Source organism: Delphinus delphis, chromosome 11 (assembly GCF_949987515.2).
Source record: "Delphinus delphis chromosome 11, mDelDel1.2, whole genome shotgun sequence".
In the NCBI taxonomy this organism is placed as follows: domain Eukaryota; kingdom Metazoa; phylum Chordata; class Mammalia; order Artiodactyla; family Delphinidae; genus Delphinus; species Delphinus delphis.
In genome coordinates this window covers 90,318,914-90,337,433 of record NC_082693.1, presented here as the reverse complement: position 1 = coordinate 90,337,433, position 18,520 = coordinate 90,318,914, and the positions used below count along the sequence as shown (strand labels likewise).

Sequence of the window (18,520 nt, the reverse complement as noted above, 5' to 3'; positions counted from 1 at the left end):
GATGGATGGATGGATGGATGGACAGATGATGGTTGGGTCGGTGGATGGATGAGTGATGGATGATGGGTGGGTGGATGAATGGATGATGGATGGATGGCTGGATGATGGATGGATATAAAATAAAGGCTGATCATCCTCCACTTGCCTTCCTTGCAAGGCCAGCCATCTTTTTATTCAATGAACATTTATTCAGTTCAAATGTGGTACACAGCGCTGTGCAGGGTCCAAGAAATACACAGATGAATAAAACAAGCCCCTGACCACGTGAAAATCAAAGTAGGGTGTTCAGGAGCATGGATTTGGGGGCCTGAACTCCTGGGTTCAAATACCAACTCTTCCAACAACTAGCTGTGCGGCCACGGCAGATTTCCCTAACTTCCCTCCATGAGATGGTGGTAATGTCCGTATTTATCATATAGGGCTGTTGGGGGCCTAAACGAGTTACCGAATGTAAGGTGCTTGGAATAGGGCCTGGCACCCAGCAAAGTCTCTGTGAGTATTGGCTGCTTTGGTACTAATGGAGGGGCCAGCACGGAAACAAAGGAATATGATGCAACGGGGTGAGGAGTACAGCAGGAGCACACACAGAGCAGTGGAAAGGCAAGCAGTGAAGTGGACCTTGAGGGGTGTATCCAGAGAAACTTTTTTTTTTGCGGTACGCGGGCCTCTCACTGCTGTGGCCTCTCCCGTCATGGAGCACAGGCTCTGGACGCGCAGGCTCAGCGGCCATGGTTCACGGGCCCAGCCGCTCCGCGGCATGTGGGATCTTCCCGGACCGGGGCACGAACCCGTGTCCCCTGCATCGGCAGGCGGACCCCCAACCACTGCGCCACCAGGGAAGCCCCAGAGAAACTTTTCAGAGAGAAATATGTGAGCAAGACCGTGAAGCCAGGAGTTTTCTGGGTGGAGTGGGAAAATGCAGACTCCAAGAGGTTACAGATCTGCCTGGGTCCACCCAGCTATAAGCAAGGAAACCATCTAGCCCCTTCCCACCACCCTGGTGGGTGAGGGCGTTCTGGCAAAGTGGGCAGAAGGTGGACAAAGCGACTGCTAAGGGCCAGGACAGTCCCGGGGCCAGCCAGGGTGACGGCTGCCCTGGCTAATAAACATGACAGGGCTTCTTGGGATGGCGGACAGCAGGGGAAGTTGGGTTTCAGGCCATTGGCATCAGCCTTGGTCATGCCCTTTCTGTTGGCCTCCGAGAGTCCAGAGAGTGACCCAACCTCCTCCCCACTCTTTCCACACACACAGCTCCTCCCCCACCCCAACCTGAGGCCTGAGTTGTCCTACCACCCCCCAACGGCACCTGCCTCAAAATAGCTTCCATGTGAGGGCTAGAGAAATGAAAAGATTAGACCCTGCATGAAAGGGGGGGGTGCAAGGAGGTGGGGGGGGAGAGAGTGAGCGAGGTGTCAAGTGATCTCTGTCAAGCATCCGGGAAGGTATAAAATCCCTTTAGGGCCAGGCAGCCTCAGACCCCAGCGGTCGGAGCCAGGATACACAGTCAGCCTAGCCTTGCTCTTCTTCTCTTCTTCAGACTGTGCCATGGGGCTCAGCGACGGAGAATGGCAGCTGGTACTGAACGTCTGGGGGAAGGTGGAAGCTGATCTCGCAGGCCATGGGCAGGACGTCCTCATCAGGTAAAAGGAAGAAACCCCATTGCCCCCATCACCTACTTCCCTCCCAAAGATCAAGAATGTTTGCCTGCAAGGTGGAACGGTTGCCCGGGGTTGACCAGCTGGCTGCGTTAGTTGACTTTGTTAAAACTCTTATTTGGTTCTCCTTTGCTTTTATGTGTCAGAGATTGGAGTCAGGAAAGGAAAGGGGATCCATCTCACACCTATGCCAGCAGCTGGAAGGAGCTTGACAATCAAATCCTGGATGCCTAGAGCCCACTAAGTGGTATCCTAGAATTATAGACAGAATTAACAAGAAAAATCTGAGAGATCTGTCTCACCTCACCTAGTGGATGAGGCCAAAAAGGACCTGAGAAGGGAAGGATGACCCCAGAGTCACAAGTCCATTAAAGTCTATAAAATGTCAAGGCTAAGACATGGCTTTCAACATGAGATATGTAGTTCTAGAGCTGGCTCTGTCACCGAGAAGCTGTGTGACCTTTAAGAAGGTACACAACTTCTCTGAGCCTCAATTTCTTCTCCTATAAAATGGGTGGGGGCTTCCCTGGTGGCGCAGTGGTTGAGAGTCCGCCTGCCGATGCAGGGGACACGGGTTCGTGCCCCAGTCCGGGAAGATCCCACATACCGCGGAGCCGCTGGACCCGTGAGCCATGGCCGCTGAGCCTGCGCGTCCAGAGCCTGTGCTCCGCAACGGGAGAGGCCACAACAGTGAGAGGCCCGCGTACCGGAAAATAAATAAATAAAATGGGTGGAAATCCTAATATATAAGTTATAGAGTGGAAATAAGAATTAAATAAGATGATGCCTATAGGGGGCCCAGCCTAATTCCTGGCATAGAGTGAGTCCCAGAAGATGTTAATAACTATCATAGACGAAGCTTAGACTTGGGCCCTTTAAAGCATTATAATTAGTAAACAGAAGACAGAGACCCGTTAGTGACTTTTGATGTTGAGTATGTCTTGAATTTGAGGGCTCAGGGTAGACTCCAAGCACATCTTGCCTTCTGTAGCAAGGGCTTCCTGAATAAACAAACAACCCCCCCACACATAAACTTCTGAGATTTTTAAGTAGAAAATGGCTTGTGGCTTGTATATAGAATCTCATGGCCCAGTTGCCTTCCTCCCCAGATGGTGACGGGCTCTCCCCTCCTCCTGGCCCTTTCTCATGCTCTGGGCAGCACAGGTCAAAAGCCTAATGGGATGTATGTACCTCAATATTTCTGCATGTGGGAGAAGGTGGGCCCCAGTTACCACCAGTGAACGGATTGTCTTTCATACTTTAATTTACAGATGAATTTCTCCTTATGTATGAGCCAGAGTAGGTTGTCCTCTCCCACTTAGATGCCCTTTCAGCCTCCCTCAGGTTTCACCCATCTCCAGCTCCCAAATCTGGGGAGAATGCCCAGTCCTAGAAGCCCTGTTATCTGGAGTTCGAGCCCTTAATGGTCCATGCCAGAAACACTTGAGAGAGGACAGTCAAGTTCTCTGTTGAATCTAACTGGCATTTTGGGGTGTTTCTTTATGTCTTTCTCCTCTTGTGTCTCTGTCAGTTGGCTCCTTGGGCTGCAACAGGTCCTGCCTGATTGGACAAAAGTCTCCCCCAAAGTTGACATCAACTCCTCAGCCATCCATTTGCTGTGTGACCTTGGACAAGTCGCTAGTCCTCTCTGGGTCCCATTTCCCTATTTGCTGAGAGGAGGGATTGCCTGCCGCTGTCTCTGAGATCCCTGCCTGCTCTCGTGCCCTGGCATTCTCTGAGTCCATGATCCCACCTTACTTTTGGAGAGGAGGCCGGGTAGCTGGGGTGGGAGACCATTTTGCCGAGCAGGAGTCTTTCCCAGGTGATCTGGGGGCTGCCAGCCCTAAGTCAGTGACTTGGATGTCTTGAAGGAGACTTGGGGTATTGAGTCATGGGGAAACATCTCCTCCTTTCCCAGGGTGGATCAGAGAGAACTGCCTGGGGCCAGGTGCCAGGGACGAGACATGATGCTGGAGACTGCTGGCCCCTGGCAGGCCCCAGAGAGCCCAACAGCCTGTCACGTCTTAGGCTGTAGGACATGCAGAAACCACGCCAACTGGTTCTGCCCTCTTAGTGTTTGGGATATGGAGACAAGGAGAAGGGACTGCTAACTCCTAGGGCTGAAAGTGCCCCTTTAAGATCTGACCTTTTGGTTCTGTTCCAGATGCTGAACCTGGGCTTTCTTACTCATCTAGAAAAGGTCATTTCTCCCACTCCTCTGATTATAAAAGAGGGCAAATTCTGTTCAGCTGAGTCTGTTAATAAAACACTGAGGGCTTCACTGCAAGTATGTGACCATTATGTTCTAGAACATAATAGCTGGCAGGTCAGTTGGACAGTCTGGCTCCAGGAAAGGGGGGCTTCGGGAGGGTGGAGGCTGCTGAGAGGGCTTCAGGCCCCTGCCTTTCCTTCCGTTCCCCAAATCTTTTCTGCTTTACTTAGTTTTGCATTTGAACAAAGGATTTTGAGGCCATGGAAAGTTTGAAAGCCACTGCTGGTGGCCAATACGTCTCATGTCGCTGGGAGGAGACACGGCCCAAGAGTCCCAGCCAACCAATGGCAGCTACAGACAGGACCAAAAATTCCCAATCCTAACGATGGTGATGATGATGGAGGAAAGGATGGTGATGGTGACCATGGTGCTAGAGATGGTAAAGAGGACAGCAAATGTTTATACGCAGTGATTGCTAGGCCCTGTGTTAAGTGTTTCACGTATATTTACTCACTTAAGCCTCACAACAACCTTATGAGGTAGATATTATTATGATCACTACATTGAACAAAGAGGTTAGGTAACTTGCCCAAAGTCCCACAGCTGGAGTTCAAATCCAGGCCACTTGGATCAGTGCGCCTGCTCTCGACCCCTACGCTACATCGTCCCACAGTCTTGACACACTGGAGATGAATTCCCATCCTCATCTGGTTCTTGGGTTCTAGAGCAGAGAAGGATTTGTGCAGGCCTGGGAGAGTCCTAGGTCTTCCGTGTGGGTGTCTGATTGGGCCTCAGCTCAGAGAACAGCTGGGAGATGGCCTCCTTTCCCTCTGACTTGCCAGCAGGCCTGTGATAAACTAGGCAGGTTGATGATAGGATCGAGGATGAAAACACAAGGCCAGTGGGCCCTTCTGAAACGCTGGAGAAAAGCCCTCCACCCATGTCTACAGGGCGAGGGCCTGCCATCTGCTCATTTTCCGGGCAATTGCTGTCACAGACGTGCAGGTATGGCCTCCTGTGGCTGCCCTGGCGGCTCCCAGCTGCAGGACCAAGGGAGGGAGGCGGCTGTGTGATGCCAGGATGATCGGTGGGCGCTCCTGAGCCCAATTTTTCTGCCCTGTTTAAAGCAAACCCGGCTCTCTCTCTGGCTGGCAGGTGCTGAGAGTGGAGGGTGAGGTGGAGGTCAAGCCTTAGAACTTGGAGGCTGAGAAATTAGCTAGACCAACCCTTTTGGTTTACAGATAGTTACGCCAAGACCCAGAGAAACCGAGTGACTTCTTCAAGGTCACACAGCACATCGGAGGCAGAGCTGGGGCCAGAGCTCAGCTTCCATAATTCTCAGTGCCGAAGTCTTTCTCCCAGACATCCAGGGAACTCCCAAAATGTTTGAGATCCCTGGCCGCCTTGGGTCCCAGGTCCTTGGCCCTCTTCTGCCCCAGACAGTCTTCCTCCAGTGTCCCGACCTCAGGCCTTCACCTGTGGGTTCTGGGTCTTGCATCTGTCAGGCAGGAGTTCAAGGATCATTGTCACCAGATAATAATAGTCAGGAGCTCAGGGACCCTTGCGTGAAAGGTGCCAGGGATGAGCTGTCAGTGATGTACAAGGTTTGGCCAGGGCCCTAGATGAGGTGGTGACATTGGGCATGGCTGTGGACAGCCCTGGGTGTTCTGGGGAAGCGGGAGGGATACGCCCCCTGGGAAAGGGAGCGCTTCCCGTCCGTGCTACGTCGTGCATGCATGTGCGTGTGTGTGCACGCGCCTGTGAGTATGGGTGTGTGCCGTGAGATACTTGTGCACACTGGAGTGTGTTCACAGTTAGGTTTAAGCGTGTCGCAAAACCAGGAAGCTACAAAAGAGGAACCTTTAAAAGAACTGAAGCCATTAGACAGGAGAAGGGGGAGTCAGGGCAGACAGGGTCACTCCTGCAGAGGTTTCAGGGTGCGACACAAAGGAGAGAGCGTGAGTTATGGAACCATTCATGCGGGTTTGTGTCTGGGCTTTGCCACTGACCAGACACGTGACCCTGGGCAACTCACCTACCTCTGTGGTCTTCCGTTTGCCCACGAGTGAAATGGGGAAAATCACTCCCGCCCAGGTGGCAGGTATGACTCCCTTTAACTAACCTCCACCTTTCCTCAGCAGGAAAGACTGAGGTCCAAGGTGACAGGTGGCTGCTCAGATCACTGTGGCCAGCTCACTGGGACCCTGGCAGTAGCGGGGACCTGGTCTTTAGCAGTAGCTCCCACCAGGGACCCTCACCATCGGTACTGTGAGGGGCCAGGGAGGTGTAAGGAGTCAGAGCAAAATAAGCAAGAGCCTTCTAAGGTTTCTGAGCTCAGACTGGAACGGCTCTCACAGGTAGTAGTGAGTCTCCTGGAGCCAGAAGTATTTAAGAAGTCAAAGGGCGATCCCCAGGCAGGAAGCTGCAGAGATGGTCCCCTGCATGGGCTACTTTTTGAGTCACTCAGACCTGATTTCAGTCTGGCTCTTCGGCACCCCAACCGTGTAATATTGAGCTAGGACTTCACACTTCTTAGCCTCTGTTCTCTCATCTATAAAGTGGGAATAATATGTCCCCAAGGGGAAGCGCAGGTGCAGAGCCTAGCACGGGCCTGGCACACAGTGGGTGCTCAGCAAATCCAGGTCCTTTGGGCCCAGTGCTCCCCCTTTTCCCTGCTCCACTGTGACGCCATTTAGTCATCTATGCTCCCAACAGCTTAGAGGAAATGGGGGTGAAGCCGGGTGCAACGCAGAGATGTCTTTCTTTCCTGCCTTTCACTGTAACAATGAAGAAGGAGAAGATGATGATAAAAATATTTAATAATAGGAAGCATTTATACACTTCTTGTGTGGCCCTCAGCATGTACTATCTCATTTAATCCTCACGCTTCTATAGGGAGGGACTTGTTATCTCCATTCCTTGGATGAGACTGAGGCACAGAGAGGTGAAGTGAGTTACCCAAGGTCACATAGCTGGGAACTGGGAGAGCGTGGGCTTGAACTCAGGTCTGGCCACCTCCAGACCCCTGCATCTGACTCCAGCCCTCCGTGTGCCCACAGGCTCTTTAAGGGTCATCCCGAGACCCTGGAGAAATTTGACAAGTTCAAGCACCTGAAGACAGAGGCTGACATGAAGGCCTCAGAGGATCTGAAGAAGCATGGCAACACCGTGCTCACCGCCCTGGGGGCCATCCTCAAGAAGAAGGGGCATCATGACGCGGAGCTGAAGCCCCTGGCCCAGTCGCATGCCACCAAGCACAAGATTCCCATCAAGTACCTGGAGGTGGGTGGCGGGGATGGGGGCGGCTGGGAGGATGGAAGGAGAGGCCTCAAGGGCATGAGATTTGAGTTCAAGTCCCAGCTCAGCCAGTAACTTGCTGGGTGACCTATGTCGTTCCTCTTTGTTCCCCCGTTTCCTCATCTGTAAAGTGGGCTGCCACCCACTTTACCTTCCTCCTGGGTCATTGAGAGTCAACATATTTCTCCCTCAAATTAGTATCTTGTTACCAAGGAGGAAGTGGATGTGGGATGCACAACTTGCATTCTCTCCACAGGTAGGTACCATTATCACACCCACTCGACAGATGAGGAAACTGAGGCACAGAAAGGTTAAGTAGCTTGTCCCTGGTCACAGAAGCAGCAAGTGGCAGAACCAGATTCAGACTAGGTCTCTATTCCTCCAGAACCCCGGCTCCTAACCCCTGTGACACTAGGAGTCGGAGACATACATATCTCGTTGGCAGGAGTTCAGCAACGTGGGCTCAATTCCGGGTGGGAATTATTAGTTCCTGCATCTTTACAGATGAAGAGAGAAAGCCTCAGGGGTCAGAGGCATAAGTAGTTGGTTTGAACGCCCTGTGATGGGCTGAGAAGTTGGGTGGGCTGGGGAGAGCCTGAGCTTCGAGTCCTATGTCTAGACCCAGTGGGAGGAGGGGATGTGGCAAGAGGGAGCAGTAGGGTTCTGGGGGATAAAGGATCCTGCAGATATCACCTCTGGGGATGGGAGCAGCAGGCAGGTTGGTGCAGCAGAGAAGGTAAGGATAATTATGATAGCTCCCAGTTAGGATGGGCCATGCATGATAAGCTATTTGCCTGGGTCACTGCACGGAATTCTCACGATTTCCCCATGAACTTAGGAATTGCATTCAGTGTTTTCTTTCCCTCTCACATAAAAGAAGTTCAGAGGTAGGGAGCGCAGAGCTGGTATGGGAGCCCCACAGTCACCAGGGATGCAGGTTCTTTCTGTGTTGCCATCCTTGGCATGTGGCGTCCACCCTCAAAGTTGACTTGTGGTCCAAGATAGCTGCTGGAGCTCCAGCCGTCTAGCCCATATTCCAAACAGAGCAAGAGGAAGAGAGGAAGTCTCTCTTTTAAGGAGCCCTGGAAATCTCATCCAACAATGTTTTTTACATTTCATTGGCCAGAAGTTAGTTACAAGACCACATCTATACGCATGGCAAGCTGGGAAATGTAGCCTATTACCACTCCAAATACAACTAGTGTTCTCTTACAAGGAAGAAGGAGAAAATAGACATTGGGCAGGCAGTTAGCATTCTCTTCCCCAGGTAGGTACTCTTCTCATCCCCATTTTATGGATTTGAAAACTGAAGGCTCAGAGAGGTTAAGTAGCTTGCCCCAGGTCACCCAGCTTATAAGCCAGGAGGTACAATCTGATCTATGGTACTCTAGAACCCAAGCTCTTAATCCCTTGTGGCACAGCATCTCCCACGAACAACCACCACCACCATCCTCTTCAGCCTCACCACCCTGCACCCCTACCTGCTCCCCCAAGTCACACACAAACAATCCTGCCTGCCCATCTCAGCACTCCAGACATGAGGAGCAGGTCCTGCCTCTGAGATTCTGCACGAGCGGTGGTCCCTGCCCTCCCTGTCTTCTCTTGGCAAATCCCTGTTCATCCTCCGAGGCCCAGCTCAGAAGCCACCGCCTCTGTTCTGGCCCCTGAGGCAGTCAGCTGCTCCATCTGCCAGCCCTCCGCTGCGAAGGCATTTATCCTCACCGCTGCCATGGCGCCTGCCCGGCTGTACTGTAATTTGTCTCTTTACCCAGCTGTCTCCTGGCTGGGACACGAGCTCCTCAAGGGCAGACCCTGGCTCCTCCTCTGTCTGAGCCCCAGTGGCACGTGGAGGTGTTCACAACACGACTCGAATGATGGATCCCCTCTCTAGGGATGAGCAGACCGGCTCAGAGAGGGAAAATGATAAAGCCAAGGTAACACTACCAGCCAGCAGACTAGAACCCAGGTCTACTTAAAACAGGTTTAATTTACTGCATAATCCCTGCAAAAGAATCAAGACAGAGCCCCATGTCTACTCTTTCCCTCACTATGGAACCTTCGTCTGTGTTCTTCATAAGAAATTTCTCCTTCTCACCTGTGAGTGAAGGGGCACAGAAGGCGCTGGGCGCTAAAAGCAACTATCTTTACTCAATCTGCCAGCTGCCCCAGCCCACGATTTTCTAAGTATTTGTCGCTCTGCCACTGACTCAGGAAAACTGAGTGGGGGGACCTAATGGGGTCACGAGCCCCTATGTTACAGGTGAGGTCACACATGGAGGTCAGGGAGCTGGGCCTGGCACTTGGGTCTCTGAGTTCTCCATGGGCAGGGCTTGCTGACGTCAGTCCCTCCCCCCACTTCCTCTTGTTGTGTTTATGACATTAAAAGGGAATTAAACACATGTCCACATCGATGCCCAGCAGCAGGTGTTTGTGGAGCTGTCCCTGTTTCTGAGCCAAGCCGGGCTTACTAGATGTTGACATTTGTGCTTCTGAGGCTGCCCGCAGTACATGTTCCCCGCCGCTCACCCAACCCCACCCTGCTTTTGGCCACTTGCACCCCGGACGCCGGAGAAAATGGGCAAACCCAACCGCGGTGCCCTCTCTGTCTCTGTCCCTGGCTCTGGCTGTCATTTGTCCACGATCCCCTGGGTCCACTTGCTACGTGACCTCAGTCTGGGCCCCTGTAAAATGACACCCTTTGACCACAGGCCCCGGTAGTGAGTGGCATCAAATCTTTCTGAACCGTTGAAAAAGCACAGTAGCTTCTTACAGACACAAGATCTTTCAGTCCCTAAAGCAGCCCCGTGCTGTAGAGATGGCCTGTGTCCATTTTCCGGGTAATGACATTGTGGATGGGAAAGCAAAGAGTGAAGGTGAGGCTGGTGTAAGATACAGTTGGTCCTGGGGCTGAGTCGTAGGCCTGAACCCTTTCCTCTTCCCTTCTCTCCTTCCCTCCCACCTATACTTCTGAGTACCAGCTCTGTGCTTGGCACAGAAAATATGATGTTCTGACCCCCTGCCCAAACCCCAAAAAGGCTATTTAAAGCAATCACCGTCCTAAGCCATTAAACGCAAAAATAAAATACACACAAATGGAAATAGTTTCTTTCTAGATTTTTGGAGCGCCAAATCCTGGATAAAACCATGGAGTAGGAGTATTTCCCTTCCTCTCCGAGGTTGGGTCCTCGAGCTGAGCACAGCTGAGGGTAGCTGGTGAGCCAGCCCACCTAGCCCCTTGACCGTGGTTCCATGGCCTGACCTTTCCTCATCTGTACCAAGATGGGCCTCCGTTTCCCCATCTGTACCTGTCTCACGGGGTTGTGGGGATTAAAGGAATTAATCCATGGAGGCCGTTCAGCAGCATGCCTGGTAGATAGTAAGTGCTCAATAAACGACCCTAGAATAAAGAGAAGATGGGTTCGGGCTGATTCCCATCTGGCCCCTGGCTTGTCCTGCCTGTGACCAGTACCCCCCTCTGCCCCTGTCCTTGCAGTTCATCTCGGAAGCCATCATCCATGTTCTGCACAGCAGGCATCCTGCGGAGTTCGGTGCCGATGCCCAGGGAGCCATGAACAAGGCCCTGGAACTGTTCCGGAAGGACATTGCCGCCAAGTACAAGGAGCTGGGCTTCCATGGCTAAGCCTCACCCCCCATGCCCCTCTCCCCACCCACCTGGGCAGGGAGGGAGGGGACTTAATCTTGTGTAGCTGTAGTGCCTGCTTCTGAGTGAGTGCCTGCTTTGTTTGTGAGAGGCCGTGGGAGATGCGGAGGGGCTGGGGGCAGGGAGAGGGATGAGGGTTTGTTCAGGTGGTTTCACGTGCCTGGGGACCGGGCTTCCTGTGGAGGGTCGTCAGCTTGGTAACCAAGAGAAGCTTGGCTCTCCTCACGGTGGCCGGCAGAGTTTGGGTCCCACTCAACTCTCCTTTCACCTAAATCCCAACCCAATTCCTTCCAAGCTCACCTTAAATCCCCAATCCAAACCGTCCACCTAAACGCCAGCCATAATTCTCTGATCCATCAGCTCACCCCGTGAAGAAAGTAGAATGTCCCCTTGCACCGGGAAGGTCTGGGCTGGACTGGACAGCCACACCCAGCCCCTGGGGCGCGTGGTATCTGGAACATGAGTGTACCTTCTCAGGTGATGGAGTGACTCACCTGGCTTAATAAAAGACTCGCATGCCATAGACTCTGCCTGGTGTTTTTCATCCCCTGGAGCAAGTGAAGGGGGGGGTTCAGAGGGAGAAAAGGCCATGATGGGATTGTGTGTGCAGGGAGCCTTACAGGGAGGAGGGAAGGAGGGAGGGAGAGGATGGGCAGGAGGCAGAGCCACCACTCAGTGGCAGGGACAGTGCTGGGCACTGGGAGATGGAGGGTAGAGCCTCGTCTGGTGGGGGCAGCAAGCAGTCGATCAGTGCCGGGAGCCCGGGGCTGCGTGAACGCAGAGCAGAAGAGGCAGAATCAGGGGAAGGTGGTCACTGTGGTTACCACAATTTAGGTAATAAACTCAAGGATACTAGTTAGTAAGTGGCAGAGCTGGGTTTAATGTGTGGCCTGGAAGCTGGCAGGGACTCCAGCTGGGGAGACAGCTAGGCGGCCAGCCGCTGGCAGGCGCTGACCTTCTGGCCACAGAGAAAGGACAGACGCATGGGGAATAACTTACCGACACAGGCCAAGAGACACACAATCCCTGTCTACAAAGGCCAACTGCATGGGCAGAATGTGTAAATTTCGCTCCAGGGACCCAGAATAAAACCTTGGTATGTGACCGCGGCAGCCAGGAAGCCGACTGGAGCAGAGGCTACAGACAGGGGTCTGGTGGTCTGGGTCATTGTGGGTACCCAAGCCGAGAGGGACTTGAAGAGCACCCAAGATGCCCAAGTCCTCGGCGCCATACATCTCCAGGGGCTCCCAGGACAGGCAACCTAGTGCCCCCTGCCCTCAAGCGGCCAGACCCCTGTGATGAGCCCGACCTCCCTGCCCCAAACCTCAGACTACACCAAGGTTCGTGGCCACTGAACAGGCCAGAACCCATCTTCAGAAACAGACACGTCTCAAAACCTAACGGGCTCATTTATCAGGCTGTGCTGCAGCGTCCAAGGACAGAGTTAAAGTCCCCCTCCTCCCGCTCTGCTCCAGGCTTTGGGAATTCTTATGCTGTCTGAGAAGTTGAGAGAGGAGGGGAGGGGAAAACAGGAGGAGGGGAGCTTTTTGATCTGGAGTCTGGAGAAAAATTCCATGCATTTATATAGTAACGCCATTGAATGCCCAGGCAAGCAACACTTCTGTACAGGATACGTGTGCAGGATCTAAAGTGGAATAATCTGGTCCCTGCCCTCAAGCAAATGATAATCTAGTCAGGGAGATGATGTGCTCTGATAATTAAATCAGGGCAGAATAAAACTCAGGGTCTCAGAGAAGTACCAGGCATTTGCCACACACATTAAGTATTCATTCAACAAATATTTGCGGAGCACAGCAGATAAAAAGATCTGTTTATATCTTTGACGTGCAAAAAGGGTAACTTCTTTTTTTCTACAACTCAACTGAATTTTTATTTGGAATCCTCATTGTGGCTGGGCGACAGCTACTTAACCTCAGTCTCTTTGAGGTTTCTCCCCCAATCCAAATGTCCCTGGGGTGTCGACTAATTAATTCCAAGAAGCTTACATGTGCCAGGTTGTAGTGTGTATAGGCAGGGAGGTGGCAATCTGGTCATTGCTGTCATCTGTCCCCAGTAGTATCCTCAGGGATGCTGCACCCCACCTGGTCTTCAGTTATTGCCCCCATCAGGCACCTACGGAAATTCTGAGGCTGCCCAAAGCTCCTTCTGCCTGACGCCACTTCTCTCCAGGAACCCGCCCCAGCCCCGTTCGGCTCTGCCTGGGACATGAAGCACAGATTTCCTCTGTTCAGACCCCACAGGCCTGTTTGAGCTTTTCTCTGCTTCTGGCAGGGATTAGCAGAGCTTGTGCCTGGCTGCCCCGTACGGTTATATGGGGTGTGCGCTGCACATGGGTGCCTGGCTGGGGTGCGGGAAGGGCTCATAAGGCTAGATCCAGTCTGTGATCCAGTTGCCAAGCTGTGCACCTGGAAAGGGTGCCTTTTCCTCATTCACACAAGGGCACTCTCTGAGCTAGCAGTGGCCCCCCAGCAGAGACAGAACCACTTTCTGTGGGAACCGCCACCAACTGCAATCTTATTTCCTTTTCAACTCCTTTCCTTCTGATGGTTCAAAAAATGATTTTCCAGCCTGGGCAGCAGGGATGCCTTATGATTTCCTCCAAATCTTTTGTCCTTCTGTGTGTTCTTTCTGGTCCTCTCAGGTCTGAGCTTTTGAATCTGCAAATCCAGGCGAGGGATACGTTTTTCTTGCTTTCAGCTGTTACATCCTTTCTCGAGGCTTGGGCACAGAAATACCTTGCGGTCTTAAAAGGAAAGAGCAAAGGAGGAAAGGAAACACCAGAGGAATATATAGGCTAAATTTTTTAAATGTGATCCTGCAATGGCATATATTCTGCATTGATCTAACAAATATTTCTTGAGCAAATATTATGTGCCAGGTCCCAGGTTGGGACTAGGGGTCCCAGCTTCAAATAAGGTAAACATGATCTCCTCCTTCGTGAAGCTTCTGTGGAGTGAGAGTGAGAAGGAAAGAATCTGGAATCCGTGCTTCCACCACAGGGGACACAGGTTTGGTCCCTGGACGGAGGAACTGGGATCCCACATGCCCCACAGCATGGCCAAAAAAAAAAAAAGAATCTGTGCTAGGTCTTGAAGGTAGCAGGGAAATGTATTCATTAGATAAATGCCTACTGAGGGCTGCAACATACCAGGCCCTGGGCTCACTCTGGGGTGCCCTGGGGAAGCCCACAGGCCTGCCTCCATCTCTGGGGAGCTCATGGGCTTAGGGCTCTGGGAGTATGGAGATGAGAAGACTGAACCCTGAGGAATCTGAGGAGATGGGGGTGTGGTCCAGTCACAGGGACTAGTCTCCGAGATGGCTTATTAGTCAGAATTCTCCAGAGAAACACAGCCAATAGGATTTTTTTTAAGTGCATTTTTTTTTTTAAATTATTTATTTATTTATTTATTATTTACATTTTGGCTGCGTTGGGTCTCCGTTGCTGCACACGGGCTTTCTCTAGTTGCGGCGAGCAGGGACTACTCTTCGTTGTGGGGCTCGGGCTTCTCATTGCAGTGGCTTCTCTTGTTGTGGAGCACGGGCTCTAGGCGCACGGGTTTCAGTAGTTGTGGCACATGGGTTCAGTAGTTGTGGCGCACAGGCTTAGTTGCTCCACAGCATGTGGGATCTTTCCAGACCAGGGCTCGAACCCATGTCTCCTGCATTGGCAGGCAGATTCCCAACCACTGCGCCACCAGGGAGGTCCCAATAGGATTTTTATATATAAAATACCTCTTCAAGTGTCGCCTTTCTTGCATATCTATTATGTCCTTCTGGAATCCCCATGAGATGTTTTTTACATGGGCTCAAACTGTCCTCCATGACTCTCTCCTATTGTCCGCCTCGTGGCTATTTATCATTCAGAATTTTCCTTATTTTCTTGCTCGCACAGTTATACATTTCTCCCAGTTTTTCAAGTATTTTTTTATCCAGAATCATTGAGGTATTAGGATTGTATTTCACGCTATCTAGGCTTCCATACTTCCAGAAGTGGACATCTTTACCACAATTTATAATTATGACTTTGGTTTTTTTCCCTTGTTTTGTTTCCTTTGACTTTTTGTCTCTCCCTTATTGGACAGAGAGGGTAGGGGTCCCCTCAGTTTTGCTTATCTTTGCATACCTACCCCCTCGCACAATGCCTGCTCTATCATGCCAGCTCAAACGGTGTGAGCTGAAGATGGGAGTGAGGCCGCCCTACATCTCTCCTGGACATGATGGCATGTTGTAAACTGTAAAACATTGTAAACATTAGGATCAGGAGGCATCAGTGGAGCCTGGTTCTGAATATCTGGTTCCTGAGGTTGAGGTCTATGTATCTGTGTGTGTGTGTCATCTCTGTGGGGATGCCGAGAGTGTGTGCAGCTATATGTGTGAGTCTGAGGGTGTGAACATCTGTCTAACCCCTCCATTGTGAGGTCTGATCTCGACCTTTAGTCCCTTTTACCTGCTGCTCTGAGATCCACGGGACTCACACCCCCAGGACAACCAAGGTGACCTCTTTAGACCCTAAAAGCCAGCTCTAATGTCTCTGCCTGGGACTGTGGCTTTTGGGGTGGAGCCAGGCTGAGAAGTTGGAGAGGACATAAAAGAAATCAGTGCTTGGGTAAGAGCTGGGAAATTCTAAGTGATAAACTGTGAAGAGCTGTGTACATGATGACTCATCTGAGCTCAACTTAGCACACTTCAACTGAACAGAGCTGGAGGCATCAGGTGACGACAATATATGTATATGTATAACTGATTCACTTTGTTATAAAGCAGAAACTAACACACCATTGTAATGCAATTATACTCCAATAAAGATGTTTAAAAAAGTGAGACAGCAACATCATTTTAAAAACTTTTTATCGAAATATAGTTGATTTACAATGGTGTGTTAGTTTCAGATGTATAGCAAAGTGATTAAGTTATATCTATCTATCTCTATATATATTGTGTGTGTATACATATATATTCTTTTTCAGATTCTTTTCCATTATAGGTTATTACAAGATATTGAGTGTAGTTCCCTGTGCTATACAGTAGGTCCTTGTTTATCTGTTTTATTTATAGTAGTGTGTATATGTTAATCCCAAATTCCTAATTTATCACGCCCCCTTCTCCCAACACATTCTTTTTTAATAACTATTTCTTTTTCTTTTGTATGGAAGTAACACTGTGATTTAGTCATTCCCTTACTGATGAATATTTAAGTCGTTTCTCTCTCGCAACATCTCTTTTGACCCACCTCCTAGAGTAATGAAAATTAAAACAAAAATAAACAAATGGGTCCAACTTAAAAGCTTTTGCACAACAAGGGAAGCCATAAACAAGACAAAAAATTTAAAAAAAGTGAGAGGCCAGGCTTCATAAAGCTTACCAGGCATCACACAAACATTTGTCATTTTATCCATAATTTAAATTATATCTTACATTTTATTTTTCTTTGTGTGCACTCCCTCTCTCTCTCTTTCTCCCTCCCCACCCCCAAACACACTTCATTTTTCGTCCCCTAGCAAGTGAAAGGTACAACTTTTAAAAACAGAGCCACAAAAACTTCACCTCTGTTGACCTGCATCAATTCTGTTGCTTTGGTCCAACCACATAGCTATATATATATATACATTCCCCACGGATATAAAAACTCTTTCTGTGCTGGTATTTTCCACAGAAATAGAAACAAAATACTGAACCTCTGTCATCACATTTAGAACAGGATCTTTGCTGGAAATACTTCCACTTATCAAAAGATATTGTTTTCTCAAGGAAGATGAATATCTTGTCCGAGGTACAGAATGTTTCACGTTCTGGCCGGTGACCTTTCCCTCCGTCGTGGTGAATGTAGACTTCAACCACCTCATCCAAAGTTTTCCCGTGAATCATCCGATACCCTCAAAGGGCAGGATGGCCCCCACTCACCCCAGGGAAGAGGTGAGTTTGTGGGCCTAGTGAATTATGAAACTGGGCTATTTGAAGCCCCAGGTTTTGAGCACTGGGGACTCAGGGTCTTCTGACAGATGTGGGAGGGGGTGTTTATGGCAGGTGTGGGGCAGAACGGGCATCCCTGCCTTAGCTAGAGCAGTGGTACTTCCAGCCAAGGTGTATATTTAGATTCTGATGATATTTCACTAGAAATAAGCCAAATAAGGCTATTCTGTTGGAAAAGGTTTGTCCCAACCAGTAACCTAAATCAGTGGCTCTCAGTGGGGCACATATTGTCCCCTATAGGGGCATTTTGGGTATTTGTGGGAGTGTTTTTTTTTGTTTGTTTGTTTGTTTTTTCTTTGTAGTACGCGGGCCTCTCACTGCTGTGGCCTCTCCCGTTGCGGAGCACAGGCTCCGGACGCGCAGGCTCAGCGGCCAGGGCTCACGGGCCCAGCCGCTCCGTGGCATGTGGGATCTTCCCGGACCGCGGCACGAACCCGTGTCCCCTGCATCGGCAGGCGGACTCTCAACCACTGCGCCACCAGGGAAGCCCTATGGGAGTGTTTTTGGCAGTGAAGAGGATACTGACATTTAGTGGGGGGAGGGGAGAAGGAGGGATGCTGGGTGTTCTAGAATGTGCAGGAAAAAACGCACAAGGAAGATTTATTCCACATTCTTGACTCGAACTCTAGAACTTATAAATTTTACTTATACATACATTATCTTTGAACTGTTTAAAAATACATTAAATGTTCCAAGAATACAACTATGCTGTAAATTGAAAAATAAGTTTTTTTTAATCGGGAACTTTCCAAGTCTTGTTCACCATTTCAGTAAGTGGCACCCCTCGCAGCAGTGCCGCCACGGGATTCTGTGGCTGTGACCATCACTATGGATGTAAGTACTCTGAGTGCCCCTCCTTTCAGGAACAAGGTAGGATGTTTCAAATTAGGTACACATAAGTCTTGTGTAGCCAATGAAATGTGAGGGGATATGCGTCATTTCCGGTGGAGGTTTTAAGAGCCAATGAGTGTTCTCCACATCTCTCCGCAGTCACAGCGGCCATGAACGTGCAGGTTTGGACGGAGTCTCTGTGGTCCAGCTGGGTATCAGGGAAGAGCAGAGGCCCTGCCAACCATACTGAACGTGAAGTGTGAGTGAGAAGTCACCTTGAGGATTTGGGAGATGCCTGAAGTGTTTGTCATTGCAGCATAGCCCAGCCTGTCCTGACTATGCAGTCAGCCACCCAACATACCTGCGCTGGTAAGTATTGCAAAGGTGGCAGTTCTATGAATAGGTGCAAACATCAAACTTGTCCATGTGTCCTCTGGTGCCCTTATGCCCAAGCATTTAAATATTGAAAAACATTTTATTTTATCATAAAAAACTTTCTTTTTATCTTTATACGTAGTATAGTTAGGATATGATATTGAATTTTTTAAATTATGGATGTATCAATAGTAAGTTGTATTACGGATGGGCTTCATTTTAGGATAGCAAAGGGGATGTTAGCAAATGTTTGTTATAAAGAGGGGGTATCACCTGGTGGTATTGATAATCACTGGTCCTCTGTCCTCTGATAATCACTGAGCCTCTGCTATGGGGCCAGCTGTTCGGGTATTCAGAACAGGAGCATAGGAGGCTGGGGCAGTAAGTGGAGGGGAGAATATTCATCAAAGTCACGTCACAGTTAGGTAATAGTTAAACTTCGGAAAGTGCATGGATCGGTTCTAAACTAGATGCTCATTGACATGATCACGCATTTAC

General features: G+C 50.2%; 1 protein-coding gene across 1 annotated transcript; it reads left to right on the top strand.

Moving 5' to 3' along the window:
* Positions 1-1,487: 1,487 nt before the first annotated feature.
* MB (myoglobin) lies at positions 1,488-11,348 on the top strand. Its single transcript, XM_060023917.1, has 3 exons — positions 1,488-1,640; positions 6,927-7,149; positions 10,658-11,348. Exons 1-3 carry the CDS (start codon positions 1,546-1,548, stop codon positions 10,802-10,804), a joined length of 465 nt encoding a protein of 154 aa, XP_059879900.1. The 5' UTR covers positions 1,488-1,545; the 3' UTR covers positions 10,805-11,348.
* Positions 11,349-18,520: the final 7,172 nt, after the last annotated feature.

What these genes read in the sequence shown, in the direction of transcription:
- MB (XM_060023917.1), top strand. Translation starts at nt 1,546, where the DNA reads ATGGGGCTCAGCGACGGAGAATGGCAGCTGGTACTGAACGTCTGGGGG. An exon ending in GGGCAGGACGTCCTCATCAG is followed by an intron (nt 1,641 to 6,926) that starts GTAAAAGGAAGA and finishes GTGTGCCCACAG; the next exon opens with GCTCTTTAAGGGTCATCCCG. An exon ending in TTCCCATCAAGTACCTGGAG is followed by an intron (nt 7,150 to 10,657) that starts GTGGGTGGCGGG and finishes CTGTCCTTGCAG; the next exon opens with TTCATCTCGGAAGCCATCAT.